This window comes from Mchenga conophoros, linkage group LG6, assembly GCF_057382185.1.
Source record: "Mchenga conophoros isolate Kocher_MC1m ecotype Shallow Benthic linkage group LG6, M_conophoros_male_GT1.1, whole genome shotgun sequence".
Classification (NCBI taxonomy): Eukaryota; Metazoa; Chordata; class Actinopteri; order Cichliformes; family Cichlidae; genus Mchenga; species Mchenga conophoros.
This window is the reverse complement of record NC_140531.1, coordinates 22,893,972-22,915,571: the sequence shown is the minus strand read 5'-3', so window position 1 is coordinate 22,915,571 and position 21,600 is coordinate 22,893,972. Positions and strand designations below refer to the sequence as shown.

Genomic DNA, 21,600 nt, shown 5'->3' with positions numbered 1-21,600 from the left:
GAATACATTTAGAAATTGTCATGGTCCTGGGCCGTGTTGGCCCAGTATTCTTAGTTCTCTTGTATTTTTGTATTCAGTTCCCTGTTTAGGTTCTGTTTCCTGAGTTGCCCTGTTATGTGGTTCCCTGTGTGCTTTCCCTTTGTGACTCTCACCCCCTGTGTGCCCCTCTATGTATTCATGAGCCCTTGTCCCCTTTCGTGTTTTATTCCATGTTTTCCCCAGCCTGTTATGTCTGTGTTCTCCCCGTGCTCTCTCCTCCTGTCTGAACCTCTGTACTTCCTGTTTTACTTTGACAGTCTCTCGTCAGTATGCGTCATGTTGTGTTCACTCCTGCCCTGTCTCGTTATGATTATCTGTGTCAGCTGTGTTCCCCGTGTGCTCCCACTTCCCTCGTTAACCCTCTGTGTATTTATGTCTGCGTCTCCCTCAGTTCTGTGTCGTAGTCTCCCTCATGCTGCGTGGATTTCCCTGTGTCTCTCCCCAAGTATTAGTTTATTGTGCCCAGTTTAAGTTTTGTATTTTCCTGTCATCTTGTCAGCAATAAAGCTGCCTTTTGAGTTCATCCCTTGAGTCCGTGAGTTTTGCGATTGGGTCCTCATCCTGCCTGCCACACAGCCGACCATGACAGAAATATGTTCATATATTTATGAGAACAAGAATGTTAACGAATACACGTAAGTACCAGTGATTTCACTGCACCACACTCACATATTTTCTTAATGCTTTTCTGTTCTCCCCCCCACTCTGCATGCCACAGTGCAGGTTCTCCCAGTGTGGGGTCGCCCAGGCCGTGTCAAGTGTCCACTGGGGAGCTGCAGGCTGCACAGCACACAGGCATCAGCTGCCTCATTTACTGCCACTAATTTACTGGAAGTGGTTGGTGTTGGGGCACAAGGGGTACGGTATGCGTCTGCCTCACATGAGTATGTAGTGGCCTGCAAGCATGCGTGCCTGCATGATTACACACTGTAGGGTTGTTAATTAGGGTCATTACTCTAAGCAGCAGGCCGGTGAAATTGTTTTTGTCTTGGTTTGGGTTTTTTTTTTTTTTTTCTCCAAATCACTTTTAGTGAATAAATTTCAAAAATCCAGGTATGAAACTTTTTTTGTATTTATGTATGTATTTACTTTACTAAACATTTTGGATATTTTGATTGGAATAGTATGGAGAACTTTGACACTTAATATTACTGCCTTACTCTAAAAGCTGTTCAGTTATTCTAATGTTTGTTAAGTGCTCCTGGCAAGCAGAAATCAGGTATATATTTTTAAAATATTTATCTAACTATTTGTAGTATATGTCCCCAGAACAGATGCTTGTGACACCCTTTGATATCAAAATTCTGGAAACATGATGAAAACACAACAGAATTTGTTCTTGTAGTAGGAGGAAGCAATAGTGGAGTTCACTGGGAACAGGAGAACTGAGTAAAAAAACTCCAAAGATTAAACAAATATAGCATGAGAGCAGAGAAAGATGCAGTGGACACTTTTCATTGCTTTTAACACTTGTTTTCACCTCAGCTTTTTGTAATGTTAGAACTTCACCCTTCACTCTTTCTTCCTGTCCTTTGTGCTGGTGTAACAAGTGAAGTTCCCCAGTGTGGAGTTGTTGGTCAGTCATTTCTGCAACTGACTGACCAACAACAGCACAAGCAAGCATGGCCCAAGGCCGGTTGTAGCACTTACTTTGTACACTCTCTCCATCTGACAACAGAGCTTTGCGAGCTGGAGCAGAGTTACATGCATGTTACCTCTGCTGGACCATCCTTGTATAATGGAAATATGGGAGGTCCTATTCACCAGGGGTCGCTACAACGGATGAATCCCGCAGGTTTGATTTGGCAGATTTTTAACACCAGACGCCATTCCCGAGGCGACCCTCTCTCACTTGAAACAGGGCACTGCACAGCTACAAGCATTTTACCTCATGTCATACTTTGCATGGTTGTGTGTGTGATAAATAAAATTTGAATTTGAACATTCACATGTTATATGAATATGTTAATTACAAACCTTCAATGTAAATAAGTGTTAAATAAATGGTCTGCTACAACAATGCTGGTGATAAAAAATTACTTTTTAATACAGGAGTTTACGTTAAAGTACATGGGTTTGGTGCTGTTACCAACTACTACATTTCTGGTATTGTGACATCAGCCCTGCTTCTGACATTCATCTGGTTTGGGACGTCGGTCCGTACTTGCCCAGATTTTCTGGTAATGAGAGGGGATTACAAAACCACTCTTAACCCTCCTGGAATGCTCGCAGACTCATTGGAGCGTTCTCAATAATATATAGCTTGTCTGATATTTAAGAGTTAGAATTTAGATGATAACAACTGCAGTTACACTGGGACATCCACAACAGCCAATGTGAGAAAATGTACAACTAGACAAGTGAATGGGAAGAGGTATGAAAGGTAAGATGCTAAGGACATACGAACGAACAACCAGTAATAGGTGTGTTAATCAGCATCAGACACCAACCTGTCAACCTATTTTCAAGGAAAAAAAATGGCTAGATGAGTCAAATAATGTGTTACTTGTGTAACAGACTGACCACTTGAGAAAAACGAATGCTATCTTTAAAGAGGCTTTGAAGCATGGCCGATGCTTCCTCACAGATGGTCTGCTGCCTGCTGAAGAGACGTTCAAAGCCTGGGTTCAGTAACTGAAAGGTTAATTTATCTTGTACTATGGAAACATGACAGCTTATAGACAAATAAGTAAAGACTTTCAATACTCAGTCCTAGTAACAAATATTATTTTGTCTCTTAGTAATGGCCCCTCATTGTGTGTGGCATGCCTTTCTGTGTGAGTGAGGTAGTCAGAGTTGTTAAGCAAGCCACTGGCATGTGGCTCTTGCACAACAAACCCAAGCAGTCCACCAGGCCTGTTCCAACCCCACCGCCAACCTCTCATCCCCACCCCCCTCCAGCACTGCAGCTGCAGTGTGTGTATGAGTGTGTGTGTGTTTGTGTGGATGTGCGAGTGTGTGTGACCACCCATGGTTTGTGCTGGCCAAGGATTAGGGGGCTCAGGCAAACCCAAACTTTTTTCTCAGCCACTTAACACGAATGGCTAAATCGGTGCAGATGGCTTATGCCCAGGTAAGCTTGAGTCTCCAGCACTAGATGCTTAAGGTGTGTGTCTGACAGAGGAAAGAGAAATGCATCTGACTGTGTGTGCGTGCTTTCCTAGGAACATTGGAGATGTTATCTGGAACTCACTGTATTTTGACTGGCATTCATGTGCTCTTTTTGCCCTGCATTTACAAAGGAATTTATTCAGAGCCCAAGACTCCATGTGTGCAGGGAAACGTGGGAAACAATTTCATTTAACCTTCTCCTTTCCAGAAAAGCCCCCCTCCCACACACACAGTTATCCACCCCACACATTTTCTCCTTTCTCCCCTGCATCCCCTTCCCTCATTTTAATAGTCTCCATATGTCACACTTAGAATGTGTCAACAGGAAGTGATGCGATGACTTGGTTTAATGATCCACTGGAACATTTCTTGTAGAAAAAGTATAGTAGCGTCCAGATGTTGGATTTAACAGTGACCTCGCAAAACGAGGTGATGCTTGAAAATGTCTCTGTGACGTTTACTGTGATCTTTTAATGCAGTAAAAAGCTCAAGTAAAACCTACAGCACGAATGGGTGCACTTTCAGTCTTTAGCTGTGTGACGAGGTTAATGATTTCACCGTACAACCTGTGCACTTACTCACATTCACACACATGCACGAGACTGCCAGCTGAGACTTTGTTCCCTCGCCCAACCTTGAGTCATGAGTTATGTTCTGTACGTGCTGATGTCCACTGAAAGGGAGTAAGAGAGGGTGAGATGTGCACAAACGCAGACAGCCCCATACATCTGACTCTGTTTACACACGTAAGCCAAAGCAACGGACTTCTGGTTTCAGGCGCTGTTGTGGAAGGGTTTAGTGGTGGAGCGTAAACTGTGAACTGTTCAGTGGCCCTTGGATTCCATCACCAGACAAGACAATAACTCTTCACTTGTCCGACCAGGACCGTTTTTCTCCCAAAAGGAAAATGTTTTATTTTTCTCTCTTTGAATAATGCCATTGCTTTACCTCATATGAGTAAAGCATTAAGGAAACCACTTTATGCATCTTAAGGGACAATAATCCTTTTCATGCTTGTTGTATGACCAAGCCTAATGAGAGCAGCAGAACCAGAGCAAGCAGGTGCCAAAAAGAATCTGAGCTGAAAATGTGCAAAGTGAGAAATATGATTTTAAAAGTTTTAATTTTTACGAATAAAGAAACTGATAAGGTGCTATGAAAGCAGGCAGTCTAATGTATATGTTTTGACAAGTAGAACAAATAACCACACCTTAGGCATATGTTTGAACATGCAGAGCATATACTGATGCAGCTCTTTTCCCTCCATTTTTTGGTTCTTTCAAAACAGAATGGTTGGCACCAGATCGAGGCATACGCACAATCATATCTAAAACTAATTAATCACTCTGTAAGCCTAGTTATTGCTTTTTGGATTGTACTCTAAAGTAGCTCCACAAAGGGCAATGTGAAAAAAGTGGGATAAAAAGTTCGGAAACCACTGATTAAGCCACACAAACTAGTTTTATAATTTTAGTTTTACATCTCTACAGTGTCACTACGCTCATTAAGGCACTAAATGTGTCACCTGCTTCTTCTCACCAGGTCACATTTGTGGGTTATGGACCAGAGTTAATAGAGATAAGCTAAGATCCCAACTGCAACAACAATGCTGCCCACAGGATTAGGTGCTGACATTTTTAAGGACAAAGCTGAGAGTAGGTTAACAAGGGGGATTAGAATATCCTCTGCACAAGATTATGGTGGCCCTGTGCTGTGGCAAAAACAGCTACTCGATCGCGGGGGTCACGGTTTTGTAACATCTACTTTAGGTTTAACCATTCGCTTTTCAGGGCACTACATCCAGTCAAAGAAGGTCACTCAAGTCTCTTCTCTTGCATGACCTAACTGTAAACCCCTCACCTGTACAACTTAAAATGCCACAAGCACATCTAGCTATAAACACAAAACACCAGTGGGCTGCATTCCTTCCTTAAGATATTAAGGAAAGCTGAAGAATTGAGCAAGAGGTTCAAGTATCTCTTGACTGAGGTAATCTAACTTCAAGGCAAATACGGATGGAAAACAAAAAAATGCAAACACACGCTTGACTTAAACGTCCCAATTAAAACCTCAAACCGCACGCCTCAGTGAGTGTATCTTGAATTGCACCTGGTTTTACAGTGGGTTCATGTGTGCGTCTGTGTTCCTGAGACGCTGTTTATTTGTTCTGTGATTTACTGCACTTCATTATCTGTGTATCTGTAGGGGTATTTCCAGATGCCTGCATTTTACAGTCATCCTCATGATTTAGTGTCAACAAGTACCATCATCTTGCAAATATTTGCTACACGTTCTGCAGTGTCCTCTATGAAATCGATTCACGCTTCAATTCACTGACTCAGTGCGTTCCACGATACCAATAGTGAAGCGATTTTTTAAATGTAATTATGGATGAAAAAGTATGATTCATTTAAGTAAAAAAAAAAAAAAAAAGCAGCGATATCCATATGGAGGCAGTAAATCGCATTGATGATTGGGCTGGTGTGATTTGGGGGCGGTGCCACGACATGTTATTATAAAAACAGAGAGTTGCCGTTGAGCTGAGTGTGTAAACACTAAGAATCATGTGATATTTGACATTCATGACACTGCTGAAACAGAGCACTCCTTCTGTTAAAGAGTTAAACACATCAAATGCGTCAGGCTCATGTATGTGGACAATACCAATATCTCTAAAATACACCATGTGTTGTGCTTTCTATTAGAGTTTCACTTGTGATTATATTAATATGATATTATGGGGTGGCTGCAGCTCAGGAGATAGAGCAGGTCATCTACTAATCGTAAGGTTGGTGGTTTGATGCCTGGCTACTCCAGTCTGCAAAATGTCCTTGGGTAAGATCCTAACCCCAAGTTGATTTGTGATGGATAGTGAACATTGGATAGAAAGCACTTATGTTTCTGTAAGAATTAATCCTTTAGTTTGTATAATATCTTTAATCAAAATTATATTTTTAATGCTAAAATATCAATCATTGCTGTTGAATTGGGGGGCGGGGCTGGACCAGCTACCATAGGGCAAGAGGCAGGGTCCACCCTGGACAGGAGGCCAGTCTCTTTCAGGACTAACACATAGAGACAGACAACCATTCACACTCACATTCACACCTATGGATAATTTAGAATTACCAACTAACCTAACCCCCGTAATTCCATGTCTTTGGACTGTAGGAGGAAGCCAGAGTGTTTACCCAGAGAGAACCCACGCAAACACGGGGAGAACATGCAGACTCCTCACTGAAAGGCATCTTGCCAGGACCTTCTTGCTGTGAGGCAACAGTGCTAATCGCCGTGCCACCATGCTGCCCCGTTTTACAAAAGAGCAGAAAAAAATAGTTACACACAGTTAATATATTTTGATTACAATGCCAAATTACAGTTGTTTACTTAAAAATAGAATTTTAGTGGTTGAATGTTATGCACAATTCATTTCTTACTGAGTCCAAGGTGCTGGCTCAAATTTGGATATAAACGAGTTCAGATTGATAAATGATAAATAATGATACATTTTTATGAGTTTTAAATATGTTTTCGACAGTTGCTTTCTTGTTTTTGTGACAGGTAGTCTAATACATTTATTGGGCACTGAATCAATTCCCTTGGAGTACTTTATGCACTGCCTTTAGCCTTGATTCAACAGGAATTTCCTTATGGGGCATGAGGAGAAATTCATTTTCCACATCCTGTTCCAAACATAAGCCTTTTCTTTTTTCTTACCCTCTTTTTGGAAACCACAGCAGGTCCCTGTTTGTCTCCTTGTTACAGCTGTGCTCAGCAGAGAAGTGACCTTGAGGACAATGACACTACACAAAGCTGCTAGCATGGCCATGGCCAGAGCCACTGCTGGCAGCCCTTGACAGACTGAATGGTGACTGGTTTCATAGCTCCCTGACTCATTATGGCCTACTACAGCCTTTAAGCCAATACGTGGGTGGAATGTAGGCAAACATAATTACGCCTGTTGCCCATTGTGTCGACTATTGACCACAGACAGGAGTGGGAGAGAGTGGGAGTAAATGTAAAGATAAATAAAAGGCAGTGAAAGTAGCAAAATACTCAGACTTTTATCTGCCTGGGACGCGGAGAAGGTGTGGTCTGGATGTAGGATGTTTGGGGACTGCGAGGCTGCCAAACCGGAACATGGAGGAAGGACAGAGCAGAGATCTGCCAGTGACCTTAGCACGCAAACCACAGCACTTCTATTGTCCACCAGACAGATAAAGAGCCATGTTCATACATAACCTACTGACAGGGAGTAGAGTCTTTCCGTCATTCTGAAATAGAAATATCTCTCAATCAATCATCCCTCCCAGAAAAAAACAAAACAATCCCATGAACCCAGATATGGAAACTTTTACTTTCTAAATTCACTGGCAGTGAAACCAGAGGTAAAATTGAATACTGTTGCTATGGAGATAGAATACAGATCCACACATACGGTCAAAGGTCACCGCTCCATGGAATGTTCACCGAAGACGGATGAGAGGTGGTGCCCGCCAGCACCTTCCCTGTCATCGTGTGCATGACATGGGAAACACCCCTGTGCTAAATTTAATGGGCAGTTATGCGATTTGTTCAGCAGCTTCTGTGTTACATGCCTTACTCATGGGAACTGTTGCTGCCCAAGGTGACTGATATGTTGTTTCCGACTAAAAAATTAAAAGGCAGGTGGATAAGGGTCAGCAGGCTCCGCCTGCCTCTGTGACTTGGCACATCCTTTGCAGCGGCAGAGCCCTAAAAATAGTCTCATAACAAATACTTCTTGCACTGTGGATGGTGCAGTAATGTCACTACAGAGTGCTTATCTACTCTAATTTTGGACAAATAAATACTCATTTTTATACTAGGATTGTATTAGTTGAAAATTATTACACCTGTTTACTGGTTTAAGATGGTCAAGCATGAATAATTTTATACTTTTTACTGTTCTAGTCCTTTATAATGTAAAATGAATGCTCTTGTGACTTTTAGAAAACAGTTGATGAAACCAACTTGTAATGTAATCAGTGCATAATCATCAAACCAAAAAACAAAAATAATCATTATTTACAGCCATGAATACAATATACATTTGAATCAGTGTACCCACTAGTCTATAAACCAAATAAAACCCACCTGTTGCAACACAATAATGCAAGCTAACCAACAGTTCAAGACACCTGCCACACTAAGCAAGTAATATAAACCTGCCAACAAAAACACTCAGAGTAAAGAATAGCAGTTCCAGCATAAGAACAAACACCTGCTGCAGCACAACATCCGCTAAGTGTTCGGCTCACATTCTATGCAAGAATAACAGCCACCTGCTGGAGGCTAACAATACCCACCGTCTAAACTTGCAAAGAGCCAAGAATGCATTCGCATGAACCCAATACCTTATCCACAGCAGCAAAGGAATGATACTGCGCATGCCAAGTGAATGTCCACTCATCACAAACAGATACAACCCCATATCACCTTTAGCGTGGTTACGTAAAGGTCGGGACAGCATGAGACAGTGCTTCAGTAGATGCGGTGTGTTTACACCCGAGTGTTGCACTGTGTTTATGGAGGTGTCATGGGGATAGTGTCAGCACAAACACCAGACACATCTTGCATAATCCAGCTGAAGAAATGGAAGGAATGTTAATGCAAAAATGATAAACACTTTACTTTTAGCACATCCTGCACAAACATACACACGCAGAAACGCATGCATGTCAGCGATGAGAGTGTCACTCTTTTTCACCACAGCTTTCCTGATGCTTTGATGTACATGTGGGAATTACAGAGAATTCAGAAAGAATTAGAACTGCAGTTAGACAGTTATTTCAAATCATACTATGCCCATATTTTACTTTCTCAGATGGTCCAGACTGTGCTCTAATTGCTTCAGCTTGGCTCCTCTCTCTCGTAAATTACAAAAGCGTGCATGGTAGCGTTTTACCTTCAGTCAGGCTGCGCTCACCCCCCGGTTTGCTAAAGAGATATGTTGTTTGCTCTGTCCTGTGTAAACTTGCAAATACCTTCCTGACTGATGTCAAGAGATGCTCACGGCAACATGTACAAATGTTGGTGAAAAAGCGATGCAGAAAAGGGCGAGAGATTTCCTAATAGGGTTATTTTTTTCCCTTTTAATTTTACAGCAGGCCTATCTGAGATTTTGGTTGTTTCAACATTTTTGTAGTGAGACAATACAAGGCTTGTTTTATGGGTATGACCTGATTGTTTGGATATGTCAATTTACTGTGTATGGGGCAACTAAAGTACAGGTACCTCCTAACTGTATATAATTCAGAGGCTTTTCAATAAATCCTATTATTCTATTGTAATGCTTAGATATTGGCGACAGTGTGTCAGAGGGGTGGTAATTAAACCTGATTACGATTTAGATGCCTTTTGTGATGATGCATTTGTACTTCTGGCAATTCAGTCAACACATGTACAATCTATAAAAGCTGTCATTAGTACAGAATAAAAGTTAATACTAGGAATTAGGATTAAGCTATTTCCTATTATAACCTGAGATTACACCCACACAAAAGAAAAATAAATCTTAGACAGTTGCCTCGTACTGCCTTTCCTGTAATCTCTATTTAGAGTTGCATGTGTGTTCATGTCTACAGGTAAGTGACAAGACTGTTGATAGTAGAAGGTTGTTTTGCAGTCTGAATTTATATTAGAGCAAACACTGGTTGCATGTCCTGGTAAGGAGTGGAAAAGTAACATCTCAAGTGCAATCTCAAAACTACCAGTTAACCAAAGTTATTATACGTAACTAAAGATAAAATAACAATTAAAACTATCCATCCATCCATCCATCCATCCATTCATTCTCTTCCACTTATCCTTATTAGGGGCATCGAGAGGCTGGAGCACTATGCTAGCTACAATGGGCCCACCCTGGACGGGTCGCCAGAATATTGCAAGTCTAACACAGAGAGACAGGCAACCATTCACATCTATGGGCAATTTAGAATCATAAATTTACCTACCCATATTAACTTCATGTCTTTGGACTGTGGGAGGAAGCCAAAGTACTCAGAGAGAACCCACGAAAACATGAGGAGAACATGCAAACTCCACACAGAGAGGCCCTGGCCAGGTGGTGGATTCAAACTTGCAGTGAGGTGACATTGCTAACTACCGTGCCTCCATGCTGCCCCACAGTTAAAACCAGTTTTTACTAAATAAAATAAAAAAAAAATGTTAGCCAAAGTTGTTAGCCAAAGAGTAAGCACTTATAATCCTTCGTTTTAAAAAATATCGTAACCAAGATTTACAAAACAGGCTTTATTTTTTATCTACTATGACTCAAAATGTGTCTAAGGCCATAAACCCAACAGGAAAGTGTTCCCAAAGGTCAAATCAGAAATCTGTTTATCTATACACTTCTTTAATACTTGAAGTCTTTTTGCAGCCACAGCCATCACCATCTGGTGGCCCTGAGATAGAATGCAGGTTTAACCCTTCTTCACTGGCTTCATTTTTCCACCCAGAAGCTTTGTTCATCTTTGATAAAGTCTACAGACCTGACAAATACCAACAACCTGTCAGTGTTAAAAAAATGAGTCTAAGCTGAACTGAAGCATTTAAAATAAATAAAAATAATCAAACAGTCTTGGCACAGATATCTGCTGGCTATATCAGAACCCCTGTCCTCTCCAGAGGCTGAACCCACCAGAAATAGCCAATAGGTTGCCAGATTGCCTTTCCTGTTTTCTTTTAGGAAAGGCCAGTGGATTTGTATTGTGTAGGTAAAAAGATTAAGTGGGTGTCACAACATTTTATGTCTGAAAGGACCCCTGCAACTATGAACTACTGAGATCCCCTTCACCAAGTCTTCATCTCTTTGGCCTCAATCAATCACTCCACAGGGCCACCACTGTAAAAGGCCTTCTATTAGGCACAGTGAAAGCTGTGTTTACCCAAGCCTAGTGAGTTACCTTGGGTTACTGTAGGAATGGAGGTTGTGGAAACTGCTGGCTACAGACATAATAAATCACACATCACTGAGGATGTTGATATGTACCCTTTAAATGAACCAAGAACTGTTCTTATGTTTTTTGACGGCAGGGAAGATAAACAGCACACAGCAATGTCAACTGTGGCATTGCAACAGATAAATCGTGAAATTAATATATATATATATTTTAAAGTAACTCAGACACTTCTGTAAGGTTACAAAGTTATACTCTATGTCATTTTAACCAGTTTTGACATAGAAAGGCTTGCTTGAATGTAGGCAATGGCTATGCAAGGCTGACAAAATCATTAAGTGAGCATGCAAGGGTTTTAGACACACGTCTCACTCGAAGCGTGTCCCCCACTGCTCCCTCTTGCCCTGGCTTTTCACCTCCCAGACCCCCCCTTCTGACCCTTTTGATGGGGTGAAGGGATCTAGATCTTTGGAACCAGCCAATTAGAGAGTTTTAACGTCTGCTTTGCTAAGCCCTGAGAGCTGAGGGACATTCCTACAATTGGAAGATTGAGTATGTGTGTCTGTGTGGTCCAGATATTACTAGTGTTGTGGGGACCTAAATCTGTTTACTCAGTAAGATTATGGACCAATTTGGAGTGGAGGTCATAGTTACATCATTCTGGTGGCAGTAAAGTAAAGGAAAACCAGTGAAAGCCCCAGAATAGGAAAACATGTCTCTTTTTTTGCTGCTGTTCATCAAAAAATATTGAATGTATTTTTCTAGTATGATATGATAGAAGTGGACCTCTGAATGGAGACAGATTGTGACACAGGTCTAGTTTCTGTGCAAGTCTTACCCAGACTAATGCAAACTAAGGTTTTGTTGCACGGCCTATAAATATTAAATGGCATGTATAGAGTAAGAGGAAAAAGTTGTACACTTGGTGTGCGTGTGTGAACTGGGAGCCTAACTGAGTGTCCAACTCAGTGATTCTCAAAGATCAGGTTGCAACACTGTTATGTGTGTGAATGTGTGTGTGAATGGGTGGATGACTGGTTGTGTAAAGCGCTTTGGGGTCCTTAGGGACTAGTAAAGCACTATACAAATACAGGCCATTTACCATGTTTTATCTATAGAGTTGCAACCAATCTCCAGCCACTTGATTGGAAAGACAGTAAGTGCACTCAGTTTGGCAACCTTTACTTTTTTTTTGCTAAATGTTAAAACCTAGAGCCTTCACGGGTGTTCACCGGATGAAGCAGGTGACCAATATACTGTTAGGCTATTCCAGAGGTCCAGGTTCAAATATGCCCGGGGACATTTACTGTGTGTCCTCCCCTCCTCTCTTTCCAAAGCTTCCTGCCCACTATCAGACCATTATCTCATCATACATCTCAGTGGAAGCAAAAAAAAAGTCTTCACACCCAAGCAAAAAGATAACCCAAGACCCTTCCTCTTTGCCAAATACCTGCATTGGGTATTTCTCCACCATGCCATTCTGTTTCACACCTGCAGAGGATGTTAACTGCATCAGGTCTTTATGTCTTGAATTACATGCCTGAGATTGGGATTCTTAGTAGCTGTCTCATCTATTCTAGCACCACTGAGTAACTTAACCACTATACCACTTTAGTCATATGATAGGCATATTTGTGTCCTTGACATTTTACAATGAAACACCCGTGTCAGCTCATGTCTTGCGAAATAGGCCTCAGGACTAAAATCTGGCATCAGGGGCCCAGTTTAGCCAGTGTTTCGGAAGTTAAGAGTAGTGCCTGATTTGTAGTGTGCTGTTGTGGCTATAGAGGCACAAGCAGGTTATCGACTTATTGCCCAAGTATCATCGAGCAGATCACCAGACTGTAAGCTGATCGAGATCAGGCGGGCGCCTTCTGTGGCAGCTCCATTACAACTGGCATGTGAACGGGTGACTCACATTGTAAAGTGATTAGTTCGAACACTTAAGCTAAACGCGAAGACTATTTCCTGTTACAGTTTTTTTTTTTGGGCATACTGTGAAAGAAAAAAACTATTTTATGTTAGAAATGTACCTTTTTATATGCAGGATATTCTTTATATTTCATTAACATTTATTTGATCTTTCACCTTGAAAAATTAGGTGTTTTATTGTCACTGCTTTTTAAGTTTAAATGTTAATGTCAGTTTATTTTTTGCTGTTTTTGTCTATTCTATTTTCTGGCTTTTTAGTCCTTTTTTAAAAATATTTTCATATTTTAACTGCCCACGTGTTTTAGTCATGTCAGTGACATTTTGCCAGAAAATGTGATCAGTCAGTTGGAATCTGGAACATTGTTTTGATTTCTATATACATTCGGGTGCTGACTTACCCCACTCTTAGGCTTTGCTCCAAGGGCTTGTGGAGATCCTGAAGACAAAGCAGCAGCAGCAGCAGCAACAACAGCAGCATGTGGATGTGTGGGTGGTTGTGACGTTGCTGAAGAGGATCCTAAATCAAACTCCTGCACAAGTAAAAAAACAAACAATATAGTTCACTGAGAACGCCGTACTGCTGCACATTTTCAAATATAGAAAAAACTGCTGTCACATCCAGCTAGATAACTCAGTTGTGCGGGTACCGGGTGATGCCGTCGATGGAAGGTGGCTGTGCTGTCCATGGAGGAAGTAGCACTGAGGGCATTCTCAATTTCCTGATCTAGCTGGTCCAACTTCATCAGCAGCAGCACCATCGAGTCCAAGCGAGCATGCCCACGCTGAGACAGATCAGTGGAGAACAGTCAAACTCACAAAACTATTAAGACCAGCATTAAATGTGCCGAAATCAATTTGTTCCACTTCTCTAAGGAAACTTTTTTCTCCAGTGTCATCTGTGATCTCTGACCAGATGATCAGGAAGAGAACAGAAACATGAAATATATATGTGAAACGTAATTAGAAATGTGACCGGAAAAGCAAAAAGTCAGTACTATACAGTAAGATCAGAACTATTCACAGAGTCGGTGACTTTGTTTTAAAGGCTTATAACTTTTAAGCATGATTTAAAGTACAAAATATATCTAATTGTTCCTTTGTTCTTTGTCCCTCTATGTTCCCCAGCAACCTTCCACTTCAGCCAATTAAAATAGCTGATTTACACATTGTGGCCATTTAATGGCTATCTCTTTTGTTTCGCCTCTGTCATTACTTTAACACTCCACTTATTTGCCCTTTAATATGCTGTGCTAATTTATCCATCTTAGGGCTGTGATAACAAGTCTCATACTGACCTCAGGTGGTTTGACTTGTGCAAGACAAGCAGACCGACATGCTACAATCCAGCATTGCATCACACTCCACCTACCACTCTGTCCTCTGCTAACCTTAAGCTCTATGTTGTTTTCATGCAATTTGAGCAGGAGTAAAACGTGTAATATCCTTTTCTTCACTGCTTAAAGCAGTATGTTTTCATTTCCCTCTGCCTGTCTTATCTTGGCACCGGGTGTGGCTCCCTGCCTGAGCTTTACCCTTGAGAAGAACCCGAGGAAATTTCATGGCTGGCCCATTACCCGCAAACAAACCTTGTTACAATCCCCGCTAACAGATGCTGTTAAACTCTTAATGAGAGTGAGCTCATGGCACACACACAGCCACTGTGACTGTATGCTTACGCAAAGCTACAAAAACTAGTGGATGTGAGGCTGGCTTTCATGCCTGGTTTGTCTCTACATGCAGTACCTTGAAGAGGAATCTTTGGGTTATGCACTTTTTACAGATCATAAATGTGTCTGCTGAAATGGTCAGCATGGTTTAATCATAAATGTGCTAATAGAGTCAGGATACTAAAGGTAGCCTCATCCCTGCGTCTGGCTTCCAGCTCCAACCCTAATAATGTCTTATGACTGCTTCTACATTTATTTTCCAGTTAGTGCCCAATTTGGCTGTCAAAGTCAGATCCTATCGGTTTGCTGAGAGCGCAAATAGACATGCCGTGTGTGTCGGGGAAATGCGCTTCACACTGATGCATTCACTGACATTTCTAGCTCGTGGCAGCGCGCAGCTCGTGGCAGCGCGCAGCTCGTGGCAGAGCGCAGCGCTACGGTCCCATCTTCTTGGCAAAGTATCACAATGAAACATTGTACCGTTGTAAAACAATGACATCTTTACGAGGCCTCGCTGAATGAACAAAAGCATCTGGCTCGGGATGGCAAAAACAACCACAAAACGGCAGAGTGAAAAACAAGTGCAAGCGTAAACTTCAGTTGCCTCGGAGGCAACGTTTTTAGGGGCATTCTGGTGGTTTGGGTGTTCTCAGAAGGTTTCTTTGCTGTCTTTCCCATGTTTGAGGTTTCTGTCACATTCCACTTAACTTCCTGTTTTTTTGAGATGGGAGATGTTTCCCACACTGTTTGAACTCTTAGATCCCTCCTTCCCCTTAACTTGTTCTTTTTTCAAGACCCCTCAGTCGCCTGTCTTACAGCCAGTCTGCATCCCATTTCTCAGACCTCTGCATTGAGTGGGCTCTCTTAATTAATACAGACAAAGAGGCCAAAAAGGAAAAGAGAGAGCACTGAGGGTGATGCTGCCAAGTTGTCTGCTGACTGTTGAGCCAGTTTGGCCTTGGGGTCAGGATAAGGCCTTGTTGCTAAAACAAATAAACACAGTAACAAAGCCCAATATCAGCTTAATCTCAAGCTGTTATGCAAACCAGATGGGTTTGTTTTACAAGCTGAATCTGTAACAAAAACTTGGTCTACTGGGGGATGCAATCATTAGTCAGTACAATATCTTGTCAGAGATCATTCCAGGCTGCTTCTGTCATTATCCACTAAAGAAACTAACATAAGCTCAGTAATTCTCTTCGTGATATTGAAAACACTCTTCTCCATTTTTTATGTCCCGTGGGATAAAGCTTTACATTTTTAATTTATATTTTATCAGCATGGTCTTCTATACGGCACAATTCCTGCGCTAAACTGGACACACAAATCACGTTGCTGTCAAAGATGAGGCAAGCCATCACCATATGGTAGATGAATTGTTGGCTTCTTCCACTGGCTTAACTGCTCTTTTCAAGTTCCAAAATCCTGCTTTTTTGGTGGGGTATTTAAAGTCATCATTTCTAAGTTTGAAATTAGAGCCAGGGGAAAATGTGGCACTGGTTTTCCATGTCTCCCTGTTGGAGTATGACCTATTGTTTTTGGCAGTTGGTGGACTGACTTCAACATTAGTCATGGCTAAAAGTGGCTCCAAAGTTTCTAAAAAATTTATGTGGAAATAATGCTATGATAATCTTTAGGATTACACAACCCATAGGCTTTTCAGGAACACAGCTATAACCAGAGTGTCAATATATGACACATAAACCACTCAGCACCAGCTGATTTTATGGTTTCTATTCTAGACTACAAGCCAAATATTTTTTTTTATTGTATGCCTGCATTTTATTCTACTATTAGGAAGGGGTTGTGGTATATTATTAGGGTCATGGCAGCACACATCAATAGATTTATATACAAAACAACTGAATATGACCAAACAATAGCACAATAATCAGCACTATTTTCACATTATGTAAACTATAGCCAACAAGCTATAGTTAACCACACACTACACAGTTGCACATGGACTCCTTTTGTTTCAACAAATAATGAATGAGTTGTAATAACATAACTTATGTCATCACATGAGAAATTATAATTGCTAACAATACGGTATATTCAAAAATAGAACCCAACCGATATATCAGCCATGCCAATACCAGCTGATATTGGCTATTTGCCGATACATTCATTTCAACATTTATAACAGGCGATACATGTAAAAAGTAAAGAAGATTCAGGAGAAATACTCTTCAACCATGTTATGGGTAATAATGCAGCAAACTTTGCCCACCACTCTTAACTTCACTTATGGCAGCATGTATCTGGGGACATCACAAACACAAGAGCCAGTGGATTAGAGCAGAGTCAAGAGTGAACGAATAATCCACAACTTGTGACGGAAAAAATGTCATATTATCTTAGTAGGGACCCATCAATAACTACACACAACAGGTGTTAGGGAAATCTATTTATGCTTTGTATCTCTCAACGAATAAATATCAATTGGCATATCAGATATTTAAATCACCAAACACTGGTATGAGCCTTAAAAATCCTATATCAGTGAGTCTCTATCAGGAAATATCTGTGTGGCTCTTTGCAGTTACCTTGGCATTCTTATAAATGGTGTTACTATAAATATCTATACTTCTGATTAATGCAAAATAGGTGAATTAATATGAATATGAAACGTTCCACGAGTTTTTATAATAAAACAAACTCAGATGTGTCACTGTTTACAAGAGTGTGATCAATTTGATCTTGAATGTCACACAAGAATTTAACTTCTCACAATACGTTTCTTGTCCAAACAACATGCCTTCTTAATGGGCCCTGAGTTTAAATTAATGGGCTTCTTACTGTTATTTTAAAAGGACTGAAACTACAGCAACTTATTAGCGAATACAGTTTCAATTGTCTGATTGTTGCTTTGCTTCACTGATCCCAAATCCACGAACTGCTTCTAAGATTTTTGGTATATTTTTGCACCACATAAGCATGCTGCTAACAGTGTGAAAACAGCACAAGATACAGTATTTGCTAGAGAAAACAGTTTAAGCATTTCACCCTAGAGATTACTTTGAGCTTCCAACCCCTCTGCGTTCATGGTCTCCATGCCCTTATAGGACCTTGTTTTGCAATGAGCGGTTGAGAAAAAGTACAACATTTCACAGACCCCCCCCCCCCCCCCCCCCCCCCTTCCACACAGCCCCCTCACAGATCTGTAAGCATGTGAGAGTGAAGTCAGTGTTTTCCGAGACACTTGCCAGAGTGTGGGACCAAAATTATGTGTGCCCAGTAAGTGTCTGTTCATTAGAAGCATTCAGGTCGCAGAATTACAAAGACAGAACTTGCAAAACTGATCTAAACTAGTATACATGTAGTACATGTAGTAATTGTACATCCATTACACTTCTGTATCATATTTATTCTTACCTTTCTCAGCCGCACTTTGAACACGTTGTCTTCCTTCTGATCTGCATGCTCATATGTTCCATCTAAAGCCGAACTGCCGTCTTGTGTATCGTTGTATATAACTGAACGTATGTCTTCCCTTGACGCCTCCATTGTGGCTCCTGGCTGGTGGTGTTCTCTGTGACCATCTGCCACCTCAGAGGCAGGTGACTCACTGAAGTGAGGACCTGAGGCTCGGTTACCATGGAGTCCCTCGTTGACCTCTGTAGAGCATGGTGGCAGGTTTTGCGTGTGTTGTTCAACAACCTCGTGTTTATCATCCAAACAGCAGCGCTCAGCAGCTGGATTTGGGGTACTGTTAACATCATTATTCTTTTGAGCATGAAGTAGAGAGCTGTCTTTTGCCTCCACAGGGCTGATCTCTGGTATAGTGTCCAGTTTTGAACAACTATATTCTGTCTGATGAGGAATGGCGAGATCCTCACTAACAGGCACTAAACTTTGGTCAGTATTTCCCAGTGACTGACTTACAGAACCTTTCACATCCTTATCTGCACACTGTGTCGTGTTTGTCCCAATGGCATCTCCTGCATGTCCAGAATTCATTTGTTTAGATGACACGTTGCTGTCTGCCATTAAAGAGCAGCACTGATTTATGACACTAACATCAGATGATTCAATAGGTCTGACGTGTCCTTTTTTCTCGCTGCTTTCTGCTTGTGCACTTTTCACTCTCTGGGGCCTGCTCTCCGCTAACATTTCAACATTGTGCTGCTCCAACAATGTCTGGTTGGATATTTCCCAACCATGATCCTTATCCAACGGTCCAGCACAGTCTTCATGGTCCCGCTCTTCTCCTATAGTGACTCTTGAGAGACAGCTCAGTCCTGTATTTTCATTTAGAGTTCCTAGGTCACTCAATCCATCTTGCTTGTCAGCAGAACATGCACTCCGGCTCTCAGATATTCCTTTGTCACATTCTCCATCTGCTACTAATGATTCCACAGTTTTGTTGATTAGCGCCAGTGCTTCACCACCCTCCATATTTGCTGAGCTTAGCAGAGCATTCATACCAGGCTGGTCAGAGATGACAGTCTTGCTTTCCTCAACATCTGGGAGATCGGTTTGAGGTTCCTGTTCGCCAGCAGAGCAACAGTTTACTGTGGCCCCAGTGATTTCAGGAGGTCTGCTGTAACCCTCTCTATGGCTCCCCTTTGTATCCTGATGGTTTGGAACTTTGCCAGGTTGCTCACCAGCACATTCAGACAATGGAGGCACATTGTTGGAAGAGATAGAGACGTATTGTTGGTGAGAGATATGTGTACTTTTAAAGACCCTGTCATCGCACATGCTGTGATTCTGGCAACTTTCTGTGCCCAAATCACTTTTATTATCGATAGTTTTATCACTGCTATCAGTTGCACAAGAAATATTTGCACTAGACATACCACTGTTTGAATTACAAAACTCTCCAAAATTCCCAGGGCTTGCGGTTTGGAGAGCCTCTGAGTCAGAGTCAGTCTTTGGGAGTATGCCAGCACCCACCAACTCATAAGACCGATCCACTGACTCCTGTAAATCCTTTCCATTGTTTTCCATTAGTTTTAAGTGTTCCGGTTCAGTATCATCATTCATCACAGAAGCTCCCCCTTCACAAGTCTGAGCAGGGTCATCTATAGGCAGCTGGTGGCATCCCTCTGGCATAGAGGAACACCTTGCCCGTCTACCTTGTTTCGAACCCGCAGAAGCCATCCATAGCCCATCGCCTTCGACCCCATGACAGCAGACGAGATCCAGATCATCATAGCTGTACTGTAATCCTGACGGGTGAGTCACATGCTCCTCCCAGCTTCTTTTACGTATGGCAACTGGCATGATGGGCAGCCAATGCTATCCCATAAAGCTGCTTTTGATGCCAGGTTAAATAGAAGGGCCAGATCTGGTGCAACAAGAGGAGAAAAGGAGATAAGAAATAGCCAGTGTTGCAAAGTTTTCACTTTGCAGGAGCTGAACGTACAAATAATGCTTCAACTTTCAAGTAAGCAATCCAAGTGTATTAATTTAACCCAGGAAACCGATTTCTTTTGAAGTTTTTCCATATTTCAGCTTGGCAACTACAAGTAAACTACTCTGATCTCTAACAATTGTTTAATTTTTTAAGACGGAGAAAGTTTAAATCGTTGAGATTAATGTAGACATCCCTCCGATTGTTTATCTTATCACAAACAGGAAACTGTAAACAAAGCAGTTTGTCAGATTTGCACCATTTTAACAGTGAAAAAAAAAAAGAGTCTGAAAAAGTGCTGGGTGTTAGTTAACAGTCTTCTGCACCCATTCACCTACAAAAATAAGAGACTGAAGTAGATTGAAGTAAAACTGGAACAGAATCCAACACTATCACAGAACCAAATGCAAGTCTTATCACAGAATTCAAAGTAAGATATACTGCATTACACTGCTCTGTGTTTTTTCTTCCTTTTGTGGTTGATTTCAATTTATAGATGTGAAGAAACATAGTGTAAATCATGGAAGATTTACACTACTCCGTAAATCTGCTATGTGTCGAGACAGACAAATAAAATATTTTGATTAAAGAGAACCATTCTGTACTATGTAAATAACACAATTCAAAACAACATAGCATAGCCACCTTAAGTAGTCTGTGACAAAGAATCTGATTTTTTTTAAGTGTATTGAAAGTATTTTAAAAATGGAAGACCTGCTTGAAGAGTTTCTTTTCCCAAATATTCATTTTAAGTCATAAGGATGGTGGTTCTAACTGCCATTTGCACCCTTTGGCACAAACATGTACCAGATTTGGTTATATGTAAAATAAGGGAAAGATCCAAAAAGCAGTCGCTCCTCTTACTTGCACTCCAACGAACAGCTGACAGCCGAACTCCACATTCTACAGTGGAGGAACACTGATGTTTACTTCTCATAAATACTCCAGTGATGACACATTGTTTAGCAACATAATCTGAAAGCTTTTGTGGAAATCCAGAAGTGGAATATATAATCCAAACCAAAGATTGCAGATCAATTAGTTCCTGAAATGCAGTTTGCCAAGAGATGTTACTCAAGCTGACTTTTCATTCATCCATCAAAAGAAATCTGTCCACGTTTGGGAAATTTTACTTCACTCTTTCCAAGCAAGAAGTCCTTACTTTAAGCTATACGAGCCTTTTTCTAGACTCGAGTCAGTATCTTCGCAGTAAAACTGTTGGACAGGCAGTGAAGCCCCCAGAGGAAGGCAGAAAGCCGGGAAGCAGTGAAAAGTCCATGGACAACTTCCATCTTGATCACATTATGGTTTTTGCTGACGCTGAACGCTCAAGAGTCGGGGTGGTGTAAGAGGGGCTGGGTTTTCTTTTCTCCCGGCCCTCCCTTCTCTCCTCCGCTCTATCCTTTTTTCTCATCAGGTCCCCTCCCCGCTGGTTTTGACAGTGAGTCTGAGTCACATCTCAGGAGCCCCATCCCCCGTCTCACAGCTCTCGAAGCACACCATACACTCCACCCTCCTCTACTGTACACTCACTACTCGCTATTTCAGAAATATTGCTTCTCTTTTCAGG

The 21,600-nt window shown here is 41.4% G+C and overlaps 1 protein-coding gene across 2 annotated transcripts in view; it reads right to left on the bottom strand.

The window, feature by feature from the left end:
• Positions 1-21,337, bottom strand: part of dlc1 (DLC1 Rho GTPase activating protein) — an 85,805-nt gene extending 64,468 nt beyond the window's left edge. The window contains exons 1-4 of one of the 2 annotated variants that reach the window (XM_085276828.1): positions 20,895-21,337; positions 18,047-19,964; positions 13,649-13,783; positions 13,400-13,531 (exon numbers count right to left, since the gene is read on the bottom strand). In XM_085276828.1, coding sequence (XP_085132954.1) covers positions 13,400-13,531; positions 13,649-13,783; positions 18,047-19,900 — 2,121 coding nt within the window. In that variant the 5' untranslated portion in view covers positions 19,901-19,964; positions 20,895-21,337. The remainder of the gene's footprint in view (positions 1-13,399; positions 13,532-13,648; positions 13,784-18,046; positions 19,965-20,894) is intronic. The other variant, XM_085276829.1, reaches the window with a different exon arrangement.
• Between the last annotated feature and the right edge of the window lie 263 nt (positions 21,338-21,600).